The 14,678-nt window shown below is 37.8% G+C and overlaps 1 protein-coding gene across 14 annotated transcripts; it reads right to left on the minus strand.

Moving 5' to 3' along the window:
* Positions 1 to 546: 546 nt before the first annotated feature.
* Positions 547 to 10,251, minus strand: LOC133877829 (uncharacterized). 14 transcript variants are annotated; one of them, XR_009901783.1, is made up of 10 exons: positions 10,098 to 10,251; positions 9,936 to 9,998; positions 9,177 to 9,443; positions 8,872 to 9,087; positions 4,936 to 8,754; positions 4,572 to 4,756; positions 4,181 to 4,460; positions 3,894 to 3,976; positions 1,974 to 2,068; positions 547 to 839 (listed from the first exon to the last, which is right to left on the minus strand). XR_009901783.1 is itself a non-coding variant. In XM_062316256.1 (8 exons), the coding sequence occupies exons 3-7, from the start codon at positions 9,381 to 9,383 to the stop codon at positions 4,379 to 4,381; spliced, it is 4,509 nt and encodes a 1,502-aa protein (XP_062172240.1). In that variant the 5' UTR covers positions 9,384 to 9,443; positions 9,936 to 9,998; positions 10,098 to 10,251; the 3' UTR covers positions 4,088 to 4,230; positions 4,370 to 4,378. The 14 variants fall into 14 exon arrangements, 2 of the variants coding, with proteins under 2 accessions (XP_062172240.1, XP_062172239.1); XR_009901790.1 differs by lacking the exon at positions 547 to 839 and having other exon boundaries at positions 1,748 to 2,068; positions 4,181 to 4,230; positions 4,370 to 4,460; XR_009901791.1 differs by lacking the exon at positions 547 to 839 and having other exon boundaries at positions 1,748 to 2,068; positions 4,181 to 4,259; positions 4,370 to 4,460.
* Positions 10,252 to 14,678: the final 4,427 nt, after the last annotated feature.

Genomic DNA, 14,678 nt, shown 5'->3' on the forward strand with positions numbered 1-14,678 from the left:
AAAAACACGACCAAGCAGGGTTTGAATTCCACAATTGCTATCCAACTTCAAAAAGGCACTCCATAACTTCAATAAAACCCCAAATTTGGAGTGATAAAAAAAAAATATGAAGAAAAAAGTTTATGAAGAATGAAAAATTCTCAGAAGATCATAATGGAAAAAATCAAAAAGCGTCCATTGAGAGGCGATATTTAACAAATTACCGGTATTACTATTAGTACTTATTTAAAGGATTTTGACAACAGAATAGGTGTCAAGAGGGATCATGGCACTGAAATTTTAAACAGAAATCACTATAATCAGATTTTTGTTTTCAAAACTGTCAAGGTTTGATACATGGCACAACATTAGGGCTGTGGAGACGGAGATTCTGAAAGCCAACCCACCGCCGACCCATTTCTAACCCGCATGGATTGGCTTCTGACAGCAGACAAAGGGGATGGGTGGAGATCCATTTGCGTTTCCAACGATAGTTGGAGGTGGGGGAGGAAGATGGTTTCCGTTTCCGACGGAATTCGGACTCCAACACCCCTTTATTTTTCTTAAAAAAAAAAAAAAGAAGATACTTTCCCTGCACCAGCTTGGGTCCACTTGCATTTGTGTTTCTCTCTCTCTCTCAAGAAGAAGACTCAGTCTTGGGACGAAGACAAGGCGTCTTCGTCTTTGTCAGATCTCTTTTGACGGCTCTACCCGACTCCGCCTCTAACATTTTGGAGACAGAGGCTGGGCAATAATGACCTCCATCGGAAAAGAGACGGACATCATTCCAACTTTCCAACAGTGGTAGAGGCGGAAAGCGGAAAGCTCATTTCTACCTCCGCTACCTCCAATGCCCACCCCTACACAACATTGCCAGAAGGAAACCTAAAGAGAGAGGAACGCTTGCAACTAAAGAATTATCTTGAGATAATTATGGATAGTAATATCATAACAAAGATGCTTTTAACGCCCATTATGAAGACTTAAAAGACCGAAGTCAGGGAACACAAGCAAATCAAACACAAAAGGAGGCACAAAAAATAAAACTGCAAGCAAAAGTTAAGTAATGGGTCATAATCAACGCACAGTGAAAATGCCTAAAATTAGTCTCACATATGTATTAGAAGGATAATATGACTATGTTAACAAGAAGAAGTTGGTAACTATATCGCAAAACACCAATGCTGCATTTACTGATCATCTTTGACTCACAGATTGGCAGTTCAAAAAGTAACACAGAAATGATTAAAAGAGCATTGGCTACAAAAAGGGCACAAACATGCCCGAAGACTGAAAGCCCTTATTTATCGATCCAAATATGAAGCAAAATCCGGGTTTTTTTCACCCTATCAAGTACTTAATCTAACAAAAATAGCCTGCTCGGACTAATCCATACTTCCCTCTCTCAAGTGAATGAACAACTTCTGAGATCAAAACAAAATGGTAAGTTAAAACCTCCATTCCTTCAAGAATATGGTAATCAAATTCTTGATCACTAAAATTATTTCAGAAGATGCATTTCAGCTTCCACTGAACTATCAAAAGTTATCCCAACTTAACCTCGTTTCGTCACTTCCAAAAGGAATCCTAACTACTCCATAATTCACCAGCCCAAATAACATTTTCTGAGTATCTCATGATAAGGGAAAATAAATGAACGAATACAGGGTAAACCTTGCAGGGAAATCCTATTTAGAACACAAAAACCAGGTAAGAAGCCTACAAACTGAATGTGGTATCCTAAAACAGTATCCAAAATAATGCCCAATGGAACACACTCAGATTTACTCTCAAGTATCCTACTGTTTAAAATCCAATTACAGAACCATAAAAATATAGAACTGTTTAACAAAGAATAATCAGTGTATCAAGAAGGAAACATACAATCCCACAAGAAGTCACCAATTTCAGAAAAGTCAATACTAAGAAGCAAACGAAAATCAATACTAAGAAGCAAACTTTTGCTACTATGAAAATCTGCACCACATTCTTACCACATCCATAAAAGATGACCGGGTAAACCTTTCCACTGAACTTTCATCCATTTTGTTGTCTGCTTCGCCGTAAAAAGACACGTCGAATTGAAAATCTATTGTAAAAAAAGAAATTTCACCAAAAATAACAATTAACTTCAAACATAGGCCTTAAAGCTTAAGTGAATTCTGATAGAATTATGCATTAGGTCTCACATTAGAAGAAAGATAATTAACAGTGAGACTAAAATTTTATCAAAGAAACTACTGAAGAACACCTTTTAACTCAACATAATATTAAATCATTCATTTTCTCTGAACCACCAGCTAAGGATAATAGAAGCTTGTAATAGATTGACAACCAAATATATAACCTTAGTTAAAGGCTTTTCCTACATCAAGTGTTGAAGGTTGGTGTTAGAACACCCAATATATGAAGAATGGGTGTTTTTCTATTAGTTCAAACTGTAATATAGCATCCAGCTTTACAACATCAGGCTTTAAAAGGTTTCTTTCTATCAGTTCCAACCGCTATGATTAAACTGACAAAGATAAAAGCCCCAGTAATACTATTTATTTCATGGTCTAATATATTGGCCTAAAGCATGTGTATTACATGAAAAATGTCTTTAACTAACCCACCCGATATGTGCTGTGATCCCCATAATTGTCCAGACAAGTAAACATGCCGAAGCCACTTCTACCTAGCATAACTAAGTAATAAGTATGATCACCAACTGTCTTCCACTTCTACTTCTTCCTCCACTTCTTTCTCTATTTTTGATTCTTGGTAGTTGATGTGGAAAATTCATTAACTAATCCAGATGATCAACCATGTCATTCAATCACAACTTCCATCCGCTTATTAAGCATTTAAGGCTACTAACAAGATAGTGTATAAAATCATTAGGCTCCCTAAGTCTGAATATTTTCAGAGACTAGCTGCATCACCTACCAAAAATCATATTTGCACCGCAATCAAAATCCTAAAATCGGTCACAGCCTTGGTGAAGTATAACTAAGCTCAATAATTCGAGGCTACTTGTTCAATCTCTATTATTTAATTTAAGTTTCTTCTTGTGAGTGAAATAAAAATAAAAAAAAAATAAGAAAAAAAGTCAGACAGCAAAAGTAGATGCCATAACTAGATATCAAGACCAGTATCTAGACATACTAACAAGAACTCTTTTGTCTGAGCACTGACAAGAACTTAAAATGTATTAAAATTTTCTAGCTATAAAAAGTAGTATGAACGCATATTTATTAACTTTTGTGTATTCTGGTCATGATACCAACAGTGCTCAATCGGTAAGGCATGTCTTGTAAGTTGTATTGCTGGGAGATCTTCAAAAGGATACACATAAGACCTCTCAGAACTAGATGACAACTATAGAGCCATCAGTACCATTAATTTAACAAAAACCAAATCAACTCAATAACACACTTCTGGATACTGTTATGCACTCGGTATATAAGTAATTCTGCATTGGTGCCATACTCCTTTTTCTTCCTTTGTCCTGTGGTTAAAATGTATACAATGCTCCTACAATCTAATTTATACTTCCAGAACTCATTGCATCAAGAGAGTTTTGCAAAGCTAATAATCTCATGAAATTCTACCTCTCATTCTTGCTCACATAGAATTTGAAGTCTTAGAAGTTATTCATCAGACTGAACAAAGAGACACTACAGAAAGGGAGAGTTGGTTGGCCAAAAATGAGAATACATGGTTAAACAATTTCAAAAATGAAAAAGGGATTAGCATAACAGAAAAGTGTGTTTCGAAATGTAATAGAAAGACCATACAAAATGTTGGAATATAGTTCAATAAAAAATTGTATATCATCCTCAAAATCTAAGATTTCCGCAAATAAGGATTCCCATCTTCTAAAAAGAAGATGGTCCAAATCACTCAGAATAAAAGTTGCAGAGGCTATAAACCTGACACAGTTTTGACAACAGAAGCAAATCACCAGCTAAACCAAGCAACCATATCAGACAACTTTAGTTTTAGCTATGACACCCTGTAAGAGCACAAAGAAAATTCAGGTATAAGATCAGGAGGGTTGAACGATACACTAGCAAATGCTACTGACAAAAATTTGAAGCATTACAGGTAAGCATCACATGCACAATGAAATGAAAACAATTAAATAATTCCAGTTTCTACATAAAACTATTCCAGTCCTAAAAAATAGATTTCAGGGTCAAAAACCAACAAACTTAACTGCCACTGCACTTCAGTTCCAAAACCCATCTCCATAAACATGGCAGCAACCTGAAATGACAAAACTAACATAAACCGTCCTGAAATGAGAAAAGAGGCATGAAGGGTGAATCACCTATATCACTACGGGCAATAATACCACAAACACTAAATTGAACCCAAGTCAGCAATGGACAATTTTTCACCACACCAGCACCACTTAATGCTTATTCCCACGAGCCTCAAAACTGGTACTCTTTGACTTGCTTGCATCTTCAAGTGAGGAATGGTCACCAGTTGATCTAAAAAAAGTAGAAACAAAAGGATACAGAATTAGATATTTCTGGCCTATCTAATATTAGTTCAAATAATGAAGTGCACAAGTGTCTATAACAAGAACGAGGATGACTTACGATTTCTGTTTCTTTGCATTCTGCTTGATACTCCGTACCATATCCATAGCCATTTTCTGGTGCTCCCTTGTTTGTGAGTGCAATTCCAAGCCTCCAACTGTTTCACAGTCAACTTTACAGATTCGACACCATCCTGTGCTAGCCACCTTCCTCTTCCTCAGGTTACCAAAAGACCCTGCATCTCCCTGGATATATCCATAGGCTCAAAATTTAAGAAATGGGAACTGATCTGAAAAAGTAATATTACAGAGGAGAAACTTCAAACAAATTAAGACAACCTTAGAGGTACAATAAGCCTTGCACGGTGAATTGAATAGGCTTAAGAAAATGTAAGAATAACAGGTGCACAAAAGCCATACTTAACTGTATTCATTCCACCATCATTTGGAAATCCCTGAAGAGAGAAACTGCTCCTAAATCCTGGCTCACCAAATCGTGGATGACCTGGCCTGTTGCCTGCACCAAAAGATTCGAAGTTCCCAAGCCCAGCCAATTCTCCCATCCGTGCATGACCAGGATAGTCACCAAAACCAATTGGCTCACCCAACCGCATATGATTCGGCAAGTTACGCGGACCCAAATGTTCGCCCCTCCGTAAATGGCCATCTAAACCAATCATATCACCACTACTCCTTAAATGCTCACCCATTCGTAACTTACCGGGACCCTCAAACTCACCCCTGTGCAAATGACCGGGCAAAACAGAATACCTGCTTTCATGGAACGAATTGCCAATTGGATCACCAAAACGACGTGAATCCCTGCCATCAAAGTCATCTAGGCCTGACTGGCCAGGAATGCCTCCAAAACCACGTGAGGATATGCCAGGGTATTCTCTAACTGGACTTCTAGGAGTCGGGCCATCCATGTGACGTCGAGCATACCCACTAACTGGTCCAAGAAAATCTGGATGATTACGAGTAGAATCCGGCAAACCAACCGGTCTCTCTCCTGCATCATAGGGAGGCAAGAATCTTGAATGGGCACTGCCAGCCCCAGGATCCAATTTCAAACCAGTATCACTATTTAGCCCATACGGTCCCATCTCATGGGGCCTTGACGAATAATTCCCAAACTTTGGTACAGGTTCAGCATCCAAACGAGAAGTCTTGGGGAATTGATTAAGATTGTCTTCAAACTCTCCTCGATCTGTCGCATGTCGTCCTAGAACAGAATTGAAACGCTCATCTGGGAAAGGATTCAACCTATCGTCCCGCAACCCAAGTGTTGATGAGGACTCAAGGCCAGGGGGCCCATTACTTCGCATTACACCAGAAGGCTGACCAACTGGACCCTGTCCCAAAGACCCAGGAAGATGTGGATCAAGTCGTCTACTGTCCATGTAACTTGGTCTATGATTTGTTAACAATTCCGCTTCCATCGGATTAGTAGGGCGCTGCTGACCCATCAAACCTTCAGGGCCATGTGGTGGTGCTCTGGCCATCATTCCAGCATGTGAATCAATTGCACCAGGAGGTAGTGTACCAAATGCCCCTCCAATAGATTCACCTTGAGACATTCTGGAAGCCGCAGCAGGGTTAGGGAGTGCATGCCCTTGACTTCGAGGCCCTTGAGAAGCAACAGGCTGCAGTTCAAAGTTCGGCTGGGGAAAACCATAATAACCTGATCCCCTCCCAAAGGATGCTGTGGAGCCAGGGCCTGAGATGCCAGCAGGGGGAATTTCAAGACCTTGAGACTGCTTAAACACAGGTGGCTGGAAATGCTCAGATACATGCCCATGTCCCTGAGGCCTTAATTGAGTGGAAGGGTGCCCTGCTGCATGCGTGTGATATGGGAGAACAGGAGGAGGCGTTTGTAACAATGGAGCACCAGGCCTTTGCTGGAGAGTAGAAGGCCCAAAATGCCGTCCCTGATCAGCAATTGGCCCTAGGTGAGAAGACTGTGTGAAGGCCCCAGATTGCACCTGACCAGGTGGAGGAAAACCTCGGTATTCATCAACTCCAGGACCTTGAGAAATGGCTACTTTGGGGACAACATTCTGAGCAGGACTACGGGAGACAGGAGCTGAAGTCATGGACAAAGTTTGTGAGGCTTCATCAGCACCAGTGGAAGGCTGCTGAATCCCACTGGAATCCTTCTGCAATTTCCCACTCAGTTTTTCAATATGTGCAGATTCATGAAATGGCAGAATTTTCAGCAGGGGATCACCCTGATTTTTTCTGTCTTCCACAGCAGAATTGTCCAAATATTTTGGGCTAGCATTCGAAACATCTTTCTTGACCTCAGATTCAAGTTCACCTGATTTACCAACATTTAAGTGCTCCGAATTACTTTCTGAAGCCTCTTCCTTCACCATCCGCTTAACAAATTCCCCATTTTCCACTGCACGTGATTCCGGTTCTGCATCACCATCATCCTTGGCCTTAATATCAGTTTCAGATTTCACAGTTTTTACTTCACCAGCATCAGCTCCAAGACCAGATGCTGCATCCAAATCATTTGAGACCTTTTTCACAGCATTCTCAGAAGATGATCCGGGTGCTTGATCACCCACACTTTTCTCAAATACGTGATCACCTTGCCTTATGGACATCGTTGGCCTTGAAGTTGGCCCCGACTGTTGCTCAATAGACACTGGCACTTGGCTGTTTCTGAGCACATTGTTCTGATTTGCAGATGGTTGGCTTGCACCAAGATGCATAGGCCTCGCCTGAACAACACCAGCATGTTGTGGATATGGCTGTGATTGTACTCCAGGATTTGGCATCATGGGTCTTCCAGCAACATTTTGAGATCCATGTGGCAATGCTACATTCAGCTGCATCTGTGGATAGGCATGAGTATGTTGTGGATATGACTGAGGCAGCCCTGGGGGGCGCAACTGAGAGGGGGTGGGCATCTGCTGCTGTACAAATGGACCTTGCGGTACAAAAGGCTGCTGATGCTGCACATATTGCTGAGCCATGGGCTGCTGAACTGGCTGCATAACAGGGTGCTGGTGGATTGGGTGTCCAGATTGTTGAACTGGCTGCTGTTGTGCAGGAGGGATGTTTTGCACTTGACCTGGTAATGGCAACAAAGCCGCCTGTTGCTGGCTTGGAATTGTAGCATGAGAAGGAGGTGGACGCATAGGAGTATGTTGTTGAGGGAATTGACTTGGCATCTGACCAGAATGTTGAGATTGTGGCTGAGGCCCACCTTGAGGGTGCATGTGCATTTGATGTTGTTGTGGGGCTACTAGATGCATTTGCTGCTGAGGCGGAGGCTGAGGCTGAGGCTGAGGCTGAGGATACGATTGATGGCCCGTCACAGCATGGGCGGATGGATGCAGCATCTGAGGCTGGACATTAGGATTTAGGTTGGGATGTGGCTGAGAGTGATTTTGAACTGGCACTTGTAGCTGAGCTTGTGAATGAGGTTGGGATTGAGAAGGGGGATGTTGATGCACCTGTTGCTGAATCTGAAGCTGTGGGTGTTGCATCTGATGATGAGGCTGCTGATATTGAGGCACCGGCACATGTTGCTGTGGATGAGGTTGGGTGGCATGGGGCTGAGCTTGGGGAAACGGCTGAGACTGAGGATGTGGGTGGCTTGGGACTGGCTGAAGAGTCTGCGACTGAATTTGAGAATGTGGTAACACCACAGTTTGTGCTTGCTGTTGCAGGTTAACTTGTGCCTGGTTCTGAAGTTGAGTAACCGCTGGAGCTTGAATATGTGGATGTGATTGAGATTGTCCAAGGGGCTGAGATTGTGGTTGGGTTTGAGGCTGGACATGAGGCTGAGGCTGAGGCTGTGGCTGGGTTTGGGGCTGAGGCTGAGGTTGATGCTGACCAGTCCCATGCAGTGGATGAGCTTGCAAGTTCTGCTGAGGGTATTGCGGAACTGCAGGCTGTTGATAGGGGTAATACTGCTGATAATGCTGTTGATAGGGGTCATATCCAGGATACTGCTGGTAGTATTGCTGATACTGTTGTTGTTGCTGATACCACTGTTCTGGAGTCGGCACAGCAGACTGAACTACAGCTTGGGCTTGAGAATTTGGGTTTGCTTGCTGATTAGGATCCTGTCCAAGTGTAGTGGCTACAGTAGTTTGAGAAGTCTGGGCCTGAGGAGTTGTTACTCCTGCCTGAGTGCCAGCCTGAGTCTGATCGGCAGTTGCAGTTCCGCCAGTGGCTGAAGTGTCCTGAGCACCTTCTGCCTGCTGCACCTGAGGCTGCACACCCTGTCATCATACCCAACAAAAAAAAATGTGAACCAACACACCAAAAACAATAAGCATAACATATTTCTATTCATCCAAACGAAAACTGTAAGGAAAATAAAATTTTCCACCACTCACAGGACAATTTTGAGCATGTTCCTGTACTTGACGATGCACGATTTGAATCCCACATCTGTTGCATACAACAGGGGAATTGCCAAATGCACATCCAGTACAATGAGGCGTGCACTCAGATAAAGGCCCCTGCCATGTACATCCACTCCTATGGTAGAGACAATGAACTGCTATTTTGCCAATGGTTTCAGCAAGCGTTTTATTCGATTCTACAAGCGGCTGCAATGAGCAGTTATCAGAAATATTTTATCAGTAAATAGGAGGAATAATTGCAGTATAATAAAGACCACAATAGTGAGAGAAAGAACCTTGGAATCTGCTTCAGTTATCAAGTAGCCATCATAAGGGCAGGCCCGAGTAGTACTCACAACGTATGTCAAACAGGGCTTACAGTATAAATGAGTGCATTGTGACTGTAATGCCTCATTCGGGTAGACAAGCAGACGACAGACAGGGCAGAAATACTCTCCAGCTAAAGTTTGAATGTTTAATATGCACTCATTATCAAATCCCATTCTGACCTAAATGAACAGCTTCAGCTCCCACAGCGCATCAACGCTTTCACCTACATACAACTTTTACAGAAATATTCTCACACCCCTTCATAAATATCCTCACAAGCTGAGCTGATTCAAGCAATCCCCTAAGAATGACACTAACTAATAATAGACAATTTTATCAAATAAAATATTGACTACATATCGATAGTAACAGGTACACCAACTCCAGATTCCATTGACAATTACAAAATAACCCGCAAATGTTTGCCAAATATAAATGGATGAAAATACATATCTTGACGAAACTAACGAGCACTCAAGCAAGCAAAAACCAAAAACAATCATACTCTTCAACTGTGAAATGCGAACGAACAGCATGAACAACGCATGAAAAACAGCCCTACTCATCTTCTTGGTCGCCGAGAAAGTTCAGCAAACGGTTACCGACGTAATTGAAAAGTAAAAGACTCGAAATTTTTTTCTTTCTTTTCCTCCGTCGATTTCTCAGCAACCAAACGATTTACAAGGAAAAGATACAATGCTACGGTGTAAGTATAAATCTCATACCTTAAATTATCCGCAATAGCGTCGAAGTTCGATCAAATACCTTAAACCCTAATCCCGCTATACCTGTCAAAAATAAAGAAACCCAAAAAAAAAAATTAATTGAGGGGTTTAGAGATCGGATTAATTCAGTGTATGATATGCAAAACAGTTAAGGAGTGGGACCAATGAATTGGAGACCGAAGATTGTTAGAGTTCGCCGGATACTGTTCGAGGCAGGTGATTCCTTACGCACAGCTGAGACAGAGAGAAAGCGAAGGGCAACAAGAAATGTGAAAGCGGCAAAGGCCGTGCTCATATATAGTGGCATAAAGTGATGGTGCCAAACTGCCAATGGCCAAATGGCCTTTACTGTGCTTGGATTCCAGAGTGATGACGGCGTTAGGATATTACCCTAACGTCCACTGACGGCAGAAGTTCCAAAAATCTCTTTTTGTCTTTTCAATTTTTGTTTTTCCTGAGATTTTTTCATTTTATTTTAATTTTTTTATGAATCCATCAAACACCTGAAAAATGAATGGGGGATCAAGTAAATCTGAGAAAGTTTATTTAGGACGTATTTGTTCAGGTAATTTGTGTTATAGATTATAGCCTATAGGAGGAGTAAGGGAGTAAGCATTGGGTCGCCCCAAATCAACTGAACATATGCTATTGGGCCGGACTGACCAGGTTCCATTACCTCTCACTCAAGAGTAATGCTACACATCATCCCCTTGTCCTCTTTTTGTCCTCCCAAATTTGATGTGGCTCTTAAAATCACCATTGAATTTATGATAGATCATTATTGAATTTTGATCCAATGGTGATTTTAAGAGCCACATCAATTTTGGGAGGATGAAAGGTGGACAAGAGGATGATGTGTAGCATTACTCCTCACTCAAATCAGCCTCTTTACCTCTCTTCCCTCTTATATACGTCTCTTAAAATGTAACGTCCTAAATTTCTGCACTACAGCTTTCTAAGTAAACCGTAAGTGTAATTATCTAAAATTACACGTAATATTACTATATAAAATAGCCGCAAATTTTTTTTTTAAAGATCAGAATTTTTTTCAAAAGTCTGATTGTACTAAAGCATGTAATTAAAACTTCACATTATATATATATATATGTAGTTTATCAAAACTGTCATAGGCAGCAGACTATATTTTTTCCTAGGTTATTAGCAATCAAAAGTTGCCATAAGTGGCATTCTAAAATACATGCATCTAATACTACAAGTATTTTCACTATTGACCTTAAGTCCGTCTGTCTTTCCAAAAACTGAGGCTTTCAGTTAACCTCTCTCATCATAGATCGGACACTCAAACAGGTCTGCATCTTCGTCTTCCTCCTCCTCAACTGCATCTATACAAATTATAGATAGAAGAGTGAGTCCACGGCTCAGCAAGTTCAAGCAAACTGACCATTTATAATTTGAGTCCTCAGTTGTTTATAAAATACTCCATCACTAGTATTTACTAGACAACCACGTATGCAGGGTTTTCACAAAGTTGTTTTTAAATAAAGTATAGCTAAATAGTAAACTATATAATAGACAATTTAATATATAATAGTAAAATATAAATATATTTCTTTGCATTTTCTTACTACATAATTAACTTCGCATTTTATAATATGAAGCAGTAAAACAATTCATAATATGATAAGTAAAACATCAATTAAAATCATCATACTTTAAGCAAACAACATTGTAGAACATAACATATCATCTCATCATAATAATAAGTAAATTTATACTCACACTTATCATCAGGAGTTTGCTAAGTATTATCCCACTTAACCGTTAGGCTGTTAGGCAACTTTGTTTTCCCCTTCCTAACATCAAGGTGTTAGGTACATAATCCTCAGCTAACAGTTGGGCCTTTGCATGGATTTATACATAATTTTCATATAAAATTATCATTTTTGCAAATCACATTTTTCCTTCTAAAACTCAATCACTCTTCATAAATCATATCATTTGAAAACACATTTTCATTTAACATATATGTAAAACATTTCAAAATATATTCATACGTGTAATCAAAAAAACATGACTCAATAAAACATGTATAACATGCTTTTGTAAAATAATGCAGAATCAGTAAGTTTGAACTTACAGTTTTGGCTTATATTCCTTAGATAATTTTCTGCGTCTTCATATACTTTATGCATTAATATTGTACATTCATATTAACCTCTATTATTTATTTGATTATTTCCCATTCCTGAGCATTATTTTAAATCTTACAAATTTGGAAAATATAACGACATGTCTACAATGTCATAATGCAACTTGGGCATCATAACGACACATCTAAATATCTTAATATTATTTGGGCATCATAACAACTATATAGCATTTTCACGTATTTTTCATACGGGTATTACTACGGCATCAGTATAATATTTATTTAAATATTTACCATTACTGGGGCATTACAATGGCGCTATTATAAAACACCTAAAAATATTTAGGCAGCACAACAACGCATTTGTAATTTTAAAAGAAGCGAAAAGTACATATAACCCCTTCAAATTACCACCTCATTGTCAATGTCCCCCCAAACTACCAATTGTGTCAATGTCCCCCCAAACTACCAATTGTGTCAATGTCCTTCTTTAAACTACAAAAAACTGTCAATATCCTCCTAATGACAAAAATACCCTTCATAAAATTATTAAAATAAAATAAAACTAAAAAAATATTTTAAAAAATATAAAATAACAAAAATTTGAACAAAAAAATAATAATGATAAATTAAAAACTGGTTTTTTTTCTCCTTTTTTTTTTGTTAAAACAAATTATTTTTGTAAGTTTCAGTTATTTTTTCGTTTGGTTTTTTTTTAAAAAAAAAAAAAAATCATTCTTTTTCGTTTGTTTTTTTTTTTTTTAAAAAAAAATTGTTTTTATATTTTTTCAGTTATTTTTTCGTTTGTTTTTTTAAAAAAAAAAAAAAAATTCTTTTTCGTTTTTTTATTTATTTTTTCATTATTTATTTAATTTGGTTTTTAAAAAATAAATTTTTAGTTTTTATTTTTAGTTTTAGTTTTTTTTTTTTCGAATTTATAAGGACATTTTTGTCTTATTCAAAAAAATTTAAGGTTATTTTGTCTTTTTGTTGGTATTAGGGGGACATTAACATTTTTTGGTAATTTGAGGGGGGCAATTGACACAATTGGTAATTTGAGAAGTACATTGATAATTGAGTGGTAGTTTTAGGAGATATGTGTACTTTTTCCTTAAAAGAATGATTAAATATAATATAATTTCCTAATATATTCAATCACGCTTTTCTAGCAATTTGACATTATATCGGCATAATTTAAATTATAATAACTAAAATGAACCTAAACTAAGGACGAAATAATTGTACTTAGGACTCCCACTTCAAATCCCACTTCAAATAGCTCAAAAGTTTTCTTAAATATTTTTCACACTTTTGTTTTTTTTTTTTATTCAAGCCTCAACAACTTTACGTCTTTGAGTCTTTCTACAACACAAAAAGGTTCTACATTTGACATCTCCCTATTTCTTTTACTTTTTCTTCTTTTATTTATTTTATTCTTCTTAAAGCTACAAACGTCAAACCCAGCTTATAATTTTTTTTTCTAATTAAAAACCCATTAGTTAATCTTTATACAAACTACATACAAATTTCACACTATTTTAATTAATCTATTTGAAGTCAAAGTATTTAAATCTTAAATGTTATGGTATGTTTGGGAACAATAAGAATCTTGATTCTATTTGCTACAGTATTCAGATTTTTAAAAAACAAATCAGATTTTATCTCACTTTTTCTAATTTTATCTCAGAAAATTAAATTATCCAAACATTTTTTTCAACTTTATTTGTCTCAAAATTCGCGCACTAAATTATAGTTGAATTCAAATTTCACAAATCGAACATCCAAACATGCCATTATCCACAATGCGAATCAGAGCCTAGTGCGAACTGTCTACTTCTAAGTTCAAACTGAGGATATAAGATTAAACATCAAATATATTTTATCCAACTTATAACTATTATTTATACTAAAATATTATTAGTCATATTAATAAATTTATTGGGTGTTACATAAAATCTAACCGAAGCTAGTTAAAGAAGCCCCGATCAAACCCTAAAACTAAAACTCACAACAGTGACAATACTCTCTCTCTCTCTCTGCAAATAGTTTTCAGAACCTCACCTTCATCTTATTCCATTTATCCATTGTTGATTAATGTATGAGTAACTCTGGGGGAGGAGACACGAACGGCAAAATTAAACTAAGGAGTTAAAAATTTTGAAATGATAAGTTCTCATTCATAACAATGGCATTTGATGTTACACCAACATTTTAGCTATTTTCTATATCCCATATCGTGTGGCATTTGATGTTATTGACATTAATTAAACACCAAGCAAGGGAAGGTTCGGGATCCTTTTTATTTAACGGTCAAAATTTTGTTTTATTGCATATAACAATATAAACAAAAATTTCCTTTAAACTAGGTACGGAGAAGTTCCTATAACTCAATCTTTAAAATTGTCATATGTTCCTTAAAACATGTGATAATTTTTAAGAGACTTGCTACCTTTTCAATTGTTGTTCAATTCTCACCCAGCAGTTTTACAAATCAACAATTGAATCTGTTTTCTTAGATGTGGTCTTACATATTTAACGGTTTATTTTAAAAAGATAAATGTTTTTCTAACTGTTGGAAAAATATCTTGACCCATTGAGATGGGCCAAGCCCAATATCAACCAAGCTCAGAGGA

The sequence above is a fragment of the Alnus glutinosa genome, chromosome 9 (genome assembly GCF_958979055.1).
Source record: "Alnus glutinosa chromosome 9, dhAlnGlut1.1, whole genome shotgun sequence".
Taxonomy (NCBI): Eukaryota; Viridiplantae; Streptophyta; class Magnoliopsida; order Fagales; family Betulaceae; genus Alnus; species Alnus glutinosa.